The sequence below is a fragment of the Lissotriton vulgaris genome, chromosome 7 (assembly GCF_964263255.1).
Source record: "Lissotriton vulgaris chromosome 7, aLisVul1.2, whole genome shotgun sequence".
Lineage (NCBI taxonomy): Eukaryota > Metazoa > Chordata > Amphibia > Caudata > Salamandridae > Lissotriton > Lissotriton vulgaris.
Window position 1 is genome coordinate 481831380 of NC_141695.1, and position 16106 is coordinate 481847485.

The following is a 16106-nucleotide window of genomic DNA, read 5'->3' on the forward strand; positions in this document are numbered from 1 at the left end:
TTGGTTGGAGATCGGCTGGCCTGTTGGCGTTCGGCTGTTCGAGACTACTCTTTGCGGTGGTACCAGCGCTGGAAGACAAGGGAGATATGGCACCGCCCAAAAACTGCCCCGGGGAACACACGGGCTGTGAAATCAGCCGCTGCCGGGGATGTGGGCACCTTAGACACTGCGACAGCGAGTATGACAGAGAAAAACATGACTGCTTTCGGTAAGCCGCTTCTGCACTTGTTGCACTTGTGAATAGCTGCTGAACTTTTAGCTAGCAGCATGGACAAAGGGGATCTGACCGGCAACACAATTGCCGAAGTCTTGCTGGACGCCATACCAGGTCGCAACAATGTTGCAGTGGATACTGTTTCAGCCGAACCGGGGGCTGGACCTAACAACAATGCAGGCGCTAGAGAAGAGAGTGGAGGAGGAGGTGGGGAGTTGCTCTGAGCCTAGACACCAAGTCAGGTGGCGCTTGGGGTTGATTTGCATTGAGACTACCATCTGGAAACATTAATCAACCAAACCTGTTGAATAACTTAGTGCTGGGTGGCGTAATAATGGAAAGGGAAGGGGTCCAACTGCTCTAGGAGAGCCTGTGGCAAGAGCAGACAAGGCGCTGAATCTCGGTATAAAAGCGAGCGATGCTACAGTGGAAGAAGAAAGTGAAGAGTTGGGCTCCTATGACGACATAGAAGAGATAATAGAGCCTTCTACACAGGCTCTTACTGACACATCTACGGCACCTGTGGGCAGAAAAGGGAAGGCCAAAAATAAAACAAAGAAATCATTTATTTGGCAGAGTGTGGTTTCTCCAAGCTGAAAAATTATTTCGGACAATAACCCTCTACGCAAGTGGGTGCAAGCGAAAGGAGGGGTCAAGACTATGGCATCAGGGATCTCAGGCAACAGCCCAACTAAGAACAACCCGATGAAGGCTCACTCTGCTGTTGCTGCTGGGGACAGCCCTAAATTAGGGTCTCCTTCTGATGGGGTACAACCCGTAGCTTCTGTATCAAATGTCACCCACGCAGGGGGTCAACTAAAGAAAAGAGCAACAGATAGTCATGAAACCATGACAACTTCTCTCTGCCTGATCTTGCAGTCTCTGAATGAGCAAAGACAAGAAGCTCAACAACACTACATACAGGTCCAAGAAGACAATAATAGAATGCAACAGTCATTACAAGAGATGTCAGATATATTGGGGGGACTGACACAAGATATATCGGAGCTTTAACAGAGGGTTGCAGATACTGAACAACTATCTGCACTTACAGATGCTCTAGCGCAGAAGCATGAGGCTCAGATCTCAGGCATACAGATTAAGCTGAAGGATATGGAAAATCGCCAAAGCCGACATAACCTTAGGCTCTTTGGTATCCCAGAAGGCACAGATGGGGCAGACCCCAGATATTACATGATTCATTTGCTCCAGAAAGCTTTCCCCGACTTGTCTGACTGGGACTAGGACTCGCAGTTGCACAGAGTCCATAGACTACCATTAGTCCAAAGGAATAAGAGGGGTCAATATCCTCGTCCATTTTTTATTTTTCTTGGGACTTTCTGCTGAGACAGGCTGTTGCACTGAAAGCCCGACCTAGTTCACCAGTAACAGTCGAGGCAGTTACTTTTTTTGTTAGATCGGACCTTAGTAAGGCTACAATGAACAGGCGTTGGAAGTTGCGCCAATTTATAGATCAGCTAAAAGCCCTTGGGGCTCAAGCTTTTTTGCAAGAACCTGCACGGTTAAAAGTACTTAAAGATGGTCTTACTTATTTTTTTACTGAAGAACAAGAAACTAACCAGGCAGTGGCCAAGTGGCAAACAGAAGCTGCTGAGAAGAAGCAGAACAAGAGACTATAATTATTTGTATAAGTATAAAAAGCTTTAAGGGAGTGTGGGTTTCAGTCTAGTCTAGTTGGTTGTATCTCTTCTGTTTCTTAGGTAATCGTTCTTACCCATTCTCTCTTTAACTGTGCTTTTTCATTACCTTTTTTTTTTACTAAGCTTAATTAAGACGCTGTTCTACACTAGGTTGATTTAGAATCTCTGGGTGTGGGACTGGCCGTTGCGGTTGCGACTCTGAAGGGCTGCCTAGTTAGCGGCAGCTGGTAAAGTGGGGAGTCTTCTTCCATGGGACAGGGCGGTGGGTGGACTCTGGCGTAGTCTTGGGGGGCAGTGGTAAGGGTGTTATAATGGGGCATAGGGTATATTGGGATTAGGGCAAATGGAAGGCTATTATTTGTTTTTTTTCAGATTATAAGGCAAAACACTCAAGGTTATCATTTGGGTCCCACATCCAATTAGCGGGGTTAGCTCTACTGTTACTTATCTGGGGGTAAAGATAACAGGTAAAGTCGATCAGATTATTAATTTAAATTACGTTCCACTTCTGAATGAAACCACTAAATTGCTTAAAATCTGGCATAGGCTCCCTATAGGGTTATTAGAAAGATGCAATTTAATAAAAATGAAAATACTTCCTAAGTTTTTATATTTGTTTCGGTCCATTCCTCTAAAAGTCCCTAATGCATTTTTTAAAAAAATTTGAGGGTATTTTCAGTAGTTTCATATGGGGATATAAAAAACCAATGAGAGCGATTGATTTGCTTGAATCTCCACATGATCAAGGCGGACTTGGCTTTCCAGAATTTAAAATTTATTTTTTGGCTGCTTTTACGGGACTTTTCCGTAGTCTGCTTGGTCTAGACCAGACAAACTCTATCTTTAGGTTTATCTTAAGCAATTCGAGAGAAACGTTTTTATATGGAATTAGAGACCCAAACTACTTTAAGTAAGTCAGGTTTAAGACAGTAAGAGATACTATATATATTTGGCGAGCTATGCCGGCTAGATGTAAATTACCAGTATTTCATGAAAAATTTCCACTACGGGGGAATCCTTTGTTCCCCGATGTGTTCCATGATCAAGCAGGCAAATCTTGGGCCAAATATGGAGTTACATGTCTAAGCGATGTGTATGGTGAGAGAGGAATTAAGTCGTTCTATATATATTTGGCGAGCTATGCCGGCTAGATGTAAATTACCAGTATTTCATGAAAAATTTCCACTACGGGGGAATCCTTTGTTCCCCGATGTGTTCCATGATCAAGCAGGCAAATCTTGGGCCAAATATGGAGTTACATGTCTAAGCGATGTGTATGGTGAGAGAGGAATTAAGTCGTTCTTGCAAGTAAACTCCCTGCCCATTTTTTTTAAAAGTATTTACAGATCAGGGACTACTTGGCCCAAAACTTGGACCCAAAATCGGTAACACATTCAAGCATCTAGGACTGTCTATATGGGGGGGAAAACAGAGTCCTTGATAGGGGAAATGTATGAACATCTGCATAGTTTTAGGTTAGATGACAGCGAGAAATTAGCACAGTACTAGAGTCAAACTTTGGGTATAGACGTTACACCCAGAGTGATCAAACAGGCTTTAGGGCACATAAGGGACTCAGCTCACTCTGTCAGTTTGCAACTCCAGCAATTACGTATGACATGTATGCTGTACTATACTCCGGCAAAAATAGCTAAACGAGCTCAAGGGAATAAAACGGGGGATAAGATAAACTGATCTAAGTGTGGATTATAAGCTGCTAACCTGATACATATGTTTATTGATTGTCCAGAACGGAACGGTTATTGGCAGACAATTGGTCAGATTCTACAGCTTAAATTGGGTTTGGACCCCTCATTCACTGATCTTGAAATAATGTTGGGTTACAGGGGGATAAACCGGCACTCGCACGCCTTTTATCAATACTGATGGCTGTTGCTAGATTGGCCATCGCTCGGGTTTGGGTCTCTACAACACCCCCATTGGTCGGGGATTGGTGGACTATTATTAGGGAGATGTATGGTTTAGAGGCAGCCTTGACTAAGGTAAGGGGTGTCTGTTCCTTGATCAAGTTAGAAGCAATATGGAGACCATTGGCTTTGGATGGAATAATTTAATTACTGATAGTAATGTATTAATTAATTTTGTGATTCCTCTTAGTTTCTTTTTCTGTTTCTCGTACTTGTGTTTTTGCCTGATGTATGAATTCAAACTTCCAGTTTAATTAGAATTTTATTATTGCCCTTTAAGATGACAATAAAAAATAAAAATAAAATAAAAAAAAGATGTGGAGGCCCCTTTACATGATCTTTCTTTGCCCCTACCTCATATTACAGCTTCTATAGGCACCCCTGGTGTACCCTCGTTCAGTTTGCTGATATTATGTCTGCTGCTGATTTTGGCATGGGGGAACAGGGACTAGGACAACTGCTTTAGGGCCTACCCTCTAGTGTTTCCAAAAGCAACCCATAGGTGATGTCCTTTTTGACGTTTTCTATATCTGATCAACCTCCATACAAGGGAGGGTGGGCAGATTTTGCTTGAGCACCAGCATAAAACCTGAGATGTGGACCAGGTGATTCATCTAATGAGGATGCTCATGTTAGCTCCCCATGGTGCAGTGTTGCCTGCATCAAGGGAGCAGAGCATGGTGGCATTGGGGATAGTTTCCCCTCTGCAACTATCTTCTCCCCCGCTTTTCTAATTCCCCAGGGAGATGCTAGACTAATTTTTGCATCTCATCCCATATTGAGCTGCCATATCAGGAAAGGAGGCCAAAAGAAATGGCTACTGTGTAGTGGTTAATATCCTCTACCAATACTATGTTACCAGAAACATCCACCCTTTTGTTCACCTTATTGGGTGGGAAAGCATGGCCTGTGACTGGAGTGGAAGCCCACTTGCATGCTGTAAGGACAACAAGGGAGGCTGGTGGGACATGTCCCTTGATGTCAAACAAGTTGTTGGAAGAAGGCTTGTCATTTTTTTCTTCCCATGTTATTACCACCCTAGCCTTGACAGGTTCTCTAAAGGTGTTAGGGGTTGACTATAGCATGTTCTTCAACATGAGGAGGAACTGGACAGTTTTCTCAGACTTGGAGAGGGATTCTACAATGATATTATCTTCCTTTTGGAGGATATGCAAATCTACTTTGTGGAAAGTGTGTTACCTTGTGGAAGCCAGTGCTTAATTTGTGCCGGTGCTTAGCACCAGCACTTAATTATCAGTGACGGGTCTACTTATCTGCTGCGCACATCACACATTGATGTTTTTTAAAATGTACCTTTATTATATGTACTCGGTGCAGCCGCCGCACCGTGTTTTTCACGTACACCGAGTGTGAGTCACGGCGTTTAGTGTTGCAGCTGTGAGACTTCTTAACCACTTGGCCTGCAGTTCAAATCCAAGAGAATATTCATAAATTAAATAATATGAAGAACCTGGCGGCCGCGGGCCGCAGCCTTTCTTGGTTAACTCAGTGCAGTGTTATCTGTTGTCACTTGCCGGTGGGAGGGCCGCAGAACACACACACACAAACACTGATGTATTTGGGTGTGCCGCGCTGGAGGTTCTGGTGGGGTAGGGGCTGTGCGAGCAGAGCGTGCAGATGTTTTTCACATTTGATTGCCACCAGTTGCCACGCCCAGCATAACCACTGCTGCTCCGCAAGAGTCATCGTCATTTAAGTCAGCCCGGCCCGACCCGACCGACAACAATGACGTTAAGGGCAGAGCTGGACATCCGGTCCAGGCATCAATCAGCAGCCAGCCAGTTTTACAGGGCTGACGGTCTGTTAGTAAGCAGCACCAGGCTGCTTAATCGTACTAATTAAAGAAAAGGTAGTGCAGTCATTGTGTGTCCCTGCCGGCCGGCCCAACACGAGTAACGGTAAGATTAGAAGCTAACCAGTAATTGTAAACTAACTAACTTTAGTACGAGTAGCTAAGCTAAGCCAACCAACTAGCAATGCCATTCCAATAATATGCCATCACCATGCCAAAATCAACGCTGTTTTTTTTGGGGCACCGTGATGGTCCGGTTGTAAGATGACCAGCAGGCTGGGAGGCAGCTCACCTCCGGTGGCTCCATAAGATATGACGATTATTAGGATCATCATGGATGTGATTCATTCAGATTCACTGTATGCAAGCCCATGCAGGAACCAGTGCTTGGTATAGTAGTAGCAGCGGAAACTTTTATGTATCTGGATAGGGCAGGGCGGGGCCTGTCCAGCCAGTGCCTCAGTATTGGCCTGCTGGTGCCGGGTAAAGTTTAAGGAAAGTTAAAAGGCCAATGCGAGGTTAGCATAAAAGAAAAAGAGGAGCCAAATGTCATACATGGGGGGCTCATTTTGATTGGACAGTTTTCTATCTTTTAAGATAGCAATCAGCAGGCTTCGGTGCATTGGCTCTCATATAGGGAGTGGTCCTACAGATTGGTGGCGGTGCCGAGTGCTGGACTCCTCAATGCTGCACAGCACATGTGCCCCTTGACTGACCAAGCGTCCAATTTCAAGCCCTCCTCCTATAGTATTAAAACACAGGCATCACTCCCTGGTTGTTTAAGCAGCACATGCCATGCCCCACCTTGCTCCATAGATCGTTTCTTGCTTCCAGTCGCCTTCTTGTAATATAACAATCTGGGTGTAACTGAAGAGAAGTGCTAATACAACTGCTGCGCTCCCCCTTACAGAACTGGAAAACAGTGGCTACACCCCGAGCCCCTCTGGGTGGGGAACTTTCCCTTACTGAACCGGAGGATAGACATAGCTGGCTAGGTTTCAGAATGCTGTGTGACATTTTCATAACTGAAATTATGAGTGACATTTCAACGACTAGGAGTGACCCTCTCATGTGCGCAAAATTAGCGCCCTTTGTAACGGTTTATTGGAAGTCACTTTTACCTGAGCTTACGCAGCTCTTCTTAGTGCATTGCACAGAGCCAGCATGGCGCGATCGTGCTATAAGTGACACTCTTTTGTGAGCAAAACCAAGAAATATAGACAAGTGGAACACATAAATATTCGAAATTACACTCCATTGAGCAACGAGAAAGTCTAAGAAGTCACTGGACTAAGTGCGCTAACAGGAGGCAGCTAAAAACTGATGAGAACAATCCTACTACTTCAGTCAGTGGGAGGTGTAATGATAATGCAGAAAGTGAGGTTATCTGAGTGGTGCCTTTAAGAAGCAAGCAGATTATTTCGAAGGGTTAATGGCTAAAGTGGATGAGGTGAATCGACAAAAAATGTCTGACAGAGTCCCTACAAAAAAAAAGTTTGTGCTTGTTGTAGTCGGAAGAAACTATTGTTTCTAGCGCGTTCGTAATGAGGCCTGAAAGAAAGGGAATCTCATGTAAATAGGTTATTTCGCAACATTGGAAATACATATTTATATTATTATCTACACACAGACAATTCACACACTCAGGTGGGTGGCAGTGGCTGGTACCCACGTATTGGTCTTGAGCTTTGCAGCACTGCAGGTAGCTTTGCTGACATTGGCAACTCTGCAAGGCAGCAGGCCTACGGCTGGGAGCCACACACCCCCGGCAACCTTTTTGCTTTGCCGCCCGTTTAAGTCCAGGCTGGCGGGTGTCTTTATTGCAACCAGTCTGTTCTGTCAGCCACTGCAACTGGTCACAGTGACAGACGGTCAGTCTCATGACTCTGTGACAACTCTGTCTCTCTGGGCTCAGCAATAATGAATTTGACTGCCATAATAGTGAGCTTAATATTACAGCCACAGAGACGCAGGTGGCCCATTTTGAGCAGCAGGCAGCGCTGAAAGCTGAGTGCCAAAATTTCGACCGGCGCCGCAGCCTGCAAACCAGTAGCCTCCCACCTTGCTTACAAACTCCCCACTCTGGCAGCCATTGGCCACTACTACCTAATGACACCTCATGCTGTGTGACTCTCAGAACCCTGTGGCGCCGTACAAAGTGATAAATACATTGTAGTGAAACTGCCAGTGCCCCAAGCCTGCAGGAGCAGCGTGCACAGGCCACAGGAGGCGCACCGCCAGCTGCCACACTGGCACACTAGTTTGCAGCACTTTTAGTGATAGCTGAGACACCTGCATATGCGTGACAATGCATTTCAGTCCTGTGATGCGGAGCACCATACTGAGATGAGTTAGTCTAACGCTTGATGCGTGATTTGTGGCAGGACTGGACAGAGGTTACACCCGCTCCTCTCATGGTGGGGCTGCCCCTCGGAACACCTCATAATCTTGTCTGCTTTGAAGGGTGCCTGGACTCTCCCTGGCGGTTGGAATAGGCCTGATAAGTGCCTGAGAAAGCCAGTAATAAAGTGCGGCCACTATGTGTGCACAGGGTCACTGTAGCCACGGGGGCAGGAATGGGGCATACAAATGCAACTGCAAGGTTGTCAGAGAAAGCTTTCAGACTCAAGCTTGCTCTGCCATGCCTATGGGGCTGGCGAGGTCCTCCCAAGGGCTCCAGTCCTAAAAAATAAAATCAGCTAACAGGGCTCAGTTTTTACACAGATACCATCTGACTTTTAGCAGTTCCAATTGAAGAGTGGGTGGAACTAACAGAGTAAGTTGGTGGGGCCAGTGGAGGGAGTGGGTGGAGCCAGTTGAGGGAGTGGGTGGGGCCAGAAAAAGTGGGTGTGGCCTCTGACAAACATTTGAGCACCTGCACTTCATATTTTACAAATTAAGCACTGGTGGAAGCCCATGGTTAAAAATTTGCTAAAAATTTGGGAGTCATGATAGACACCAAACTAACATACGAAGCCCAAGTAAACAAACTGGCATCGTCTTTCTGGCTGATACTAAAAATGATTAGAAAAATTCTCCCATACCTGCCTCAAGACACACGCAGAACGGTAGTGACAGCCCTGGCACTGTCTCGACTGGACTACGGTAACGCATTGTATGCCGGAGCCAGAGTAAAAATCATGGAAAAAATGCAGCGACTCCAGAATGCAGCGGCTCGACTGATACTGGAAATCCCAAAGTTTCAGCCTATCAGTCACAAACTAGAGACACTCCACTGGCTACCCGTAGCCAAAAGAGTCAAGTTTAAAACACTGTGCTTGACCTACAAGGCACTGCAGGGCAAAGGATCTCAATTCTTGAAAACTCACCTGAAGCACTACGAACCATCAAGGCTTCTTAGATCAGGTCAAAAAAAACTGATAGTGATACCCAAGTTCAAACGATCAAACTGGGGAGGAAGAAGCTTCTTCGTGCATGCGGCACGGACATGGAACTCACTGCCACTTGATGTAAAAAACAGCCCAACTCTGGAGATTTTCAGAAAGAGAATCAAGACCTGGCTTTTCACCGCATAAATATCTACTAAACTCCAGACCTGCACCGGAAACTGGACAATTCACAGCGCCAAGACACCTACGGGCATTCGTGCGCTTTAGAAATAGACAAATCAAATCAAATCAAATCAATCATGGTGTCAACCGCTGGAGAGATGTCTTAACAGGATAATGATCCAGGTCTAAATCCCCAGGGGGAAAGGCATCATAGTTGTCCCATGGGTCGTCTATGGGCACTGAGTCGAATGCTGCCTCATAAGGTTCTACAGGGCCAAATTGGTTCTTTCCTTCTTTCATAGGTGGAATGGGAAAATCCTCTGGTGAGTGGAACCATAGGAGGTGGCGTTGGTGGTGGAGGAGGTGGGGGTGGAGCAGTGGAGGTGCAACATGTCCATGTATTGTTTAGGCTTAGAAGTTGGAGGGAGCTCCATAGCCAGATACACTGCAAATGTAGTTTCCTCTTCTGAGGCAAAGTCTCTGAAGTTCTTGTTAGAAGGAGCTTGGTTGAGATATTCTCAGTTTGGGAAAGGATGAAACGACCTTTTTGCCTTGCATCCAACTCCTCCTGCAGTCTCAGAAGGATAGATCGCTCTGAGTCGTTGGAGTCACCATCAATGAAATCCCCAGTGGTGATGGTGACTTTGGTGTTGAAGGTAGTTTTGCAGTAGATGGAACCCTTGTGATGGAGATTGGCCTCTGTACTGGTGAAGGAGATAGCTTCAGCTTCGAAAGTGCTTGAGACTTGTGGATAATCGTATGGCTTGTCGGGCAAAAAGTGTCAATGCCAGAGGTTGGAAGCAACATCTGCACCACTGCCTTTGGTCAGTGCCATCCAAACAAAAGGCAGCAGAGGCTGGACTATGTGATAGCTGATTGGACGGAATGTGCAAAGGGCCTGTGTCCTCATGTTCCACAACACTAAGCAGGGCCTGTTACCCGATCAATCAATCAATCAATCAGGGGTTTCTATAGCGCACTACTCACCAATGAGGGTCTAAAGGCACGCGTGGGGGGCAGCTCTGGATCAGTCGAAAAGCCAGGTCTTGAGGTGCTTCCTGAAGGTGTGCAGGGTTGGCAAGCATCTGATGTTCACAGGGAGCTTGTTCCAGGTCATGGCTGTGATGTAGGAGAAAGCTCTCCTGCCCATACTGTTTCTGTGGAAGCGGGGGACCTCTGCCAGTGTGGAGCGGAGGTTCCTCTTGGGTACTTGGAAGTATACTCTCTTGATGAGGTACTTGGGTCCGATGTTGTGGAGGGATTTGAAGGCATGGGTGAGGAGTTTGAAGGTGACCCTTTTCTCGACGGGGAGCCAGTGAAGGTCTCGCGGGTGTTGGGTCATATGTTTGTGGCACGGCGTTCCGAGGACAAGACTGGCAGCGGCGTTCTGGATGGTCTGAAGTCTGTGTAGTAGGGTCTAGTTGATTCCGGCGATGATGTCATGGGTGTGATCTGGGACTTGTTACTGCATCTTCTGATGAGCCCACCTTATTTCCAGTTGATACCTGAGGGTCTTCTTCAAAAGAAAGGTGAGGCAAGCTTGGCATGTGGTGTCATTGGGGAGAGGCAAAGGTTTCAAAACTCTGGATGATCAGACCACAGATATTTGAGGAGGAACTAGGGACAGTAAAATAGCAGCTTTTCCATCACCTCTGGTGCAATGGTTGCAGGTAAGATGAGGGGCAAGAGGCCCTGAAGAGAGCCCGAGGTCTTAATAGTCAGACGTCGAATCTTAGTCGGTCCCCGGAGATGGTCAACAAGAGGAATATGTACAATGAAGTCCTTTTTTGTTTTTAAATCAGAATTTTTTAAATCAAAATTTAACTGCACTGTCTCGGCCCGAGCAAAAGCAGGGAGAACACCACAAAATTAGTAGCCCCAGTAGTACATGTCTGATCCCTATAAAGGAAAAAAAATCTAACATGGAGCCAGTGCTCAAGCACATTGCCAACTGTTAGACCTCGCATCTTTTGGCCTGTTTCCGCTGTCTTTTTGCTTTCTGATCTCCTTGTTTTGATGGAGCTCTGGACTTCATTTCTGTTGGCTTAGTGTCTCTGTGCACTTTCTTGCTGCTGTTCAGTGTTAAAGTGCAAGTGCTCCTGCTGTAAATTGTGTTTATGCATTGGCATTTCCATGATTTGGATATTTCATTTACTAGTAAGCCCCTAGTACAGTGCATTGTGTGTGCACATAGCGTGTAAATCAACTGCTACAAGTGGCCTTTAAGCACTGGTTGTGGCACCCACACAAGTAGCCTTTCAAAGGTGTCTCAGACCTGCCACTGCAGTGTCTGCGCGCAGGTTTTACTTCCATGTCGACCTGGCAAGTGTTGCTACTTCCACTACTCTTTGTCTCAATCCATCTCTTTTTATATCATCTACTGATTTATAAACTATTATATATAACTTCAAGGCAATTTGAGATGTTCTGATATAACAGATGGTTTCACACATAACCAGCATCTTCCTGGGAGATAGCATCTTTTCAGGAATACAATCAAGTAGGGTTTTAGTACATTAAGCCCTCATAATATACAATAATATATAATCTTATCAAACATCCACTAACATTAAATGTGTAACACTAGGAGAGAAATGTTGAGTTTGGTTGAATGGGAGTGCTGCAAATAAGATGGTAGAGCAACCACATCACCAAACCCTTGGCACCCTTGCCACATTTAGATGGAATTCCAATGTCGGAGCCATCTAGATAATGCTGTTGAATCTCCTGACCCAGAGGCCTGCCGGTACACACAGGGTCTCTAGGCTGTAGTGGCAGTGCCCCTAGCCGATTTAGGGCATTATTTTCTGTCCTAGTCCACCATTTAAGGCAAGACAGACCTGAGCAGTAAACAAACAATACAAGCCCTGGAATCCTATCTGACATAATGGACTCGCAATTAAATTAACACACTTTATTAAAGAAGGCACCCTCTCCAAGATGCAGTGTTGCTTCCCCGTGTACATGGGTAATATGCATTCATATTTGGGCATATCATGTAAAAAATGTGTTAGTTTGCATGGGGTTCACAATATGGAATGGTATGGGTTTTTTTTCCAATGAAATTCTAAAAGCAAATATATTTTGTACTGAATCTACATTTATATCACAATAGATATTGCCTTTACCAAACACCTAATAAAAACTAGCAACCATAGAAACCATCCTTTTTCCATTTCCAGTTTATCAATATTTGCCAACTAACTTTTTTGATTTGTTTTAATATTATTATAACACGGTACTGGCATAAAACCATCTACATGTATGTTGATGATAACCTACCTGCACAAAAACGTAGGCAAAGGTTAGTGGGACAATAACAATAGCAAAGAGCGGTGTGCTGGATATAATTACAATCATGGTGGAAAAAGAAGTAAAAAATGTTCCCAGAAACATCAGAATGGTGGGTGGTATGACTTCATCGATGACATAAATATCCTTGGAAAACCGATTGATAATTCGGCCAATAGGAGTGGTGTCATAGAAGGCTTGTGGGGTGCGCAATTTGTTATGAAGCAAGGTTTCATGAAGCTTTCGAGCTGCACCAATGCCGGCCAAGCCCAATGTGAAGGAGGATATCATCACCAATACCCCTATGGAAAGAAGACATTTTCAACAGGTGATCAAAGGTTTCATTCACTCTGCTTCAGAAAAATACTTTTTAGTTTAGTGCAATGGTTTCTAAACATCTATTAACATATTACTATATTTTTAAACAACTATTAACATTCTTTACACAAACAAATTCTTTAAATATTATACTTTGTCAAAATGTCAAATGACAAAAAGATTTTAGATTCACTATAGTGAATAGACACTATATAATATATATATGATATTTTTCATCTTGACGTTTGTAAATTACATTACTCTTATCAGGCATAGGGTTGTCCAACATTATGTGTCATTTGTCTTAACACTGGCAGCAAATTCAATGGTGTGCCACTCTGTCACTCATCCTTTTCCTTTCTTTGTAAATGGTTTGTAGCACTGTATTCTGCTTCCATCTGAGATATACGGCAGTTGCTAGACATGGCCTCAGTGTTGGTAAAGCTCTGTCTTTACTAGTCATAGTTCTTTAGATGTCTCTTTTCATAATGTGTATACCCATGGTGTGTTACTTAGTCCACTAATATTAGAAACTAGTTTCGAAAGTTTTAGGAGCATCATGAAACCCAAAGTAATTTGTCTGAAGAACTGACAGGTATCTAATGGGAGGGGTCAGTAGTGTGTTTGGTAAGTGCCTTGCTACCTGATAGCTGCTACATTGGCCCATTGTCTTTGTCTACACTGCTCCTATTTAATTTAGCAAATGTGTGTGAATATTTCATGAGCAATGCCTGCGCTCTACAGGCCAGGAGAAGGATGGGTTGAAGGGGCTGAGATGCAATCTACCTAAAAAGTGCTATTTAAGAACACATACCACAGCAAATAAATGCTGGGCTGGCACATGCGTGAGGCATGTAGTTCAGCTACATCTCCTCAGGCAGGCGTCATCCGCATTATTTAGCTGAGGTGGTGTGCATGCCTCACATCTGCTAAAATTCAGCTGTCAGTGCTAATCAGTGCATCCATATAACAACAGAGAAGCAGGAGTGGGATCTCAAGACCTATCCCAAATTATGCTAGAACTGTGCTTTCTGGGCTGTGCTTTCTGCCCTATCACAACCAGGGAGATGGCAAGAGATAGGTATTTGTATTGTTTATCCTGCTCCTACTTTACAGTCTGGCTCCTCATTGAGCACACTGACATTGCTGTTTCCTTTTTCTAGGACATGAATCCTGGCCAGTTGCAGCTATGGATAAGTGTGAGTGAAAGTGAGTGAGTGTGAGACAGTGAGTGAGTAGCAGAAAGTGAGGGGATTGAGTGAGGAAGTCTTAGTGAGTTTGAATAAGTGAGGGTGTGGGTAAGAGTGAGAGATTCTGCGTAAGGGAGTGTCAGTTAGGAAGGGTGAGTGAGTTGGAGTGAGTGTGAGTGTGTGCATCAGTATATGTTGTGTTTGTGAGTCTGCTGCTGGCCACAGCACACTCAAGGTAATTTTTGGTTTAGAGTGGCATCCATGGCCACGTGCTACCACTGATAAATTGAAAGTAATTCCTCTTGGCAGACTTGGACAAATAGAGTACCTGGCATACTGGAGGTAATTCTTGGTATGTGGGCTATCAATGGAATAATTCAGGCACTAGACCATTGGAGATATTCCTAGACATAAGGGAGGACAACCATGGCACATGCAGAGTGTATGTGAGGGAGGCAGCAACCATGACAACATGCTGGCTCAGACATGTTAGAGGTACTTTTTGATAGGTGGGTCACACACAGCATATAGGTGGTACCAATGGCAAAGTTCAGGCACTGGCATATTATTAATTCCTAGCATATGGGGGCACCACAGGCATGTGTAGGGCACCCATGAAAAATGATAGCCCAGGCACACTGAGGGTAACTTTTGGAAGGTAGGAGCATCCATAGCAAAATGCTGGTGCTAGCCTACTGAAGGAAATTCATAACCCAAGAGAGGGCAACATTGGCACAATAGAGTGGTGGGAGGAGGGTAAACCATGTGAAAATCACACTATAATAAGGCAGCCTTTAAGTCTCCTAAGCCAGTCTTCCATATTCTAGACTGGTGCCTGCTTATGGTTACCTGTGTAAGAAGTCAGTATTTCCTCTTCTAGGTAGGTATGTGATTCAGCATCTACAAAGTGGAATGCAAGACTCCATCCTTCTTGGTCATGACATACTGGAAGCTATTTTTGACATACTGGACAACTATCATAAATGACAGAATTTTGTTACTGGCATGTTGTGAGTAATGCTTGGCCTAAGGAGGCAGCCATCATGAGAGACACCAATGACAACATTCTGACAGTGGCCCACAGGATTTCACTCCCAAGCCTAATTCTGAAAAATGGGGCCGGCTGATGCCATGTGTTAGGTTTTCATTGATGCATCATGAAAAAACTCTTTTAGAGCCTACAAATTATTTCTCTCATTTTCTCCAAATTTTCTCAGAGGGCCTGGAATTCAGGGCAAGTATTCTGTTCCACCTCTTTTAAAGATCACTACTTGCCTCTGGTCTGAAGGCCAGCCTTATTTAGCATAGGCCTTACAACATACATTTTCCCTGGCCAGCCAGCAATGTGAGGAATGGTGGAAAGGCCATGTAATATTTTCTACAGGTAAAGGATATTGGTTGTTTGTATCTCAGAAACAAACACCTTCTTTAGAACTTTTTAAAGAAAATAATGCAGAGAGAACAGCCATGATGTGAATGTGCCAGAGAAACCAGTTTCGTCAGACACTGCCCAACTGTATTGAAGGGAGGCTTAAAATACTGTGGAATGTCTACCATGGGTTGGGCATAGACACAGCCTTTACAGATACGTAGGTCTCCCCTGTACTTTCATTGACCCCCTACCTTTTTAATGCATCAGCAGTTGGCTCTAACATGTTCTCTTAGCTGACATGATTCACAAGCTCACCAGGTGGTCCCAGGCTAACATTTTGGGTGCTGGCATCTCAAACAAAGCTATAACAATCTTGCCCTGGTGCCCTGCCTACCTGAGCTTTATTGTTTTCTGTCCACGAATAACTATGAACAATGCTAAAACAATCTTTTCTTGGTGTCCTGTCTAGCTGAGGTTTATTTTATTCTTTCACCACATACATATGGCTAGGAACATATCTAAGGATTCTTTTAATGATATGCCTGGGTTTGAGTCTCCTGGTTCACAAGTCTGTCTTCTATATTCTATTGAAATGCTTGCTTCTCAGCCACCTGCATAAAAAGTCAGTATGTTGTTGATTTCAAGTGTACTATGTGATAGTCCAGACTTCTTCCTTCAAGTGTGGTGTATTTTAGAGTGTACTGAATGAAATGTGCTTTTATGAAGTTGAGCAATTTGAACACTTCCAAACTTTTATTCCAGGCTGTACATTAATGAGATTATCTGCTATTGCCACTAAACTATCAA

The 16106-nt window shown here is 44.4% G+C and overlaps 1 protein-coding gene across 1 annotated transcript in view; it reads right to left on the reverse strand.

The window, feature by feature from the left end:
- Positions 1–16106, reverse strand: part of ABCC3 (ATP binding cassette subfamily C member 3) — a 624389-nt gene that overhangs the window by 104106 nt on the left and 504177 nt on the right. Inside the window, exon 23 of the mRNA XM_086930544.1 lies at positions 12411–12721. Within this exon, the coding sequence (XP_086786670.1) occupies positions 12411–12721 (311 nt within the window). The remainder of the gene's footprint in view (positions 1–12410; positions 12722–16106) is intronic.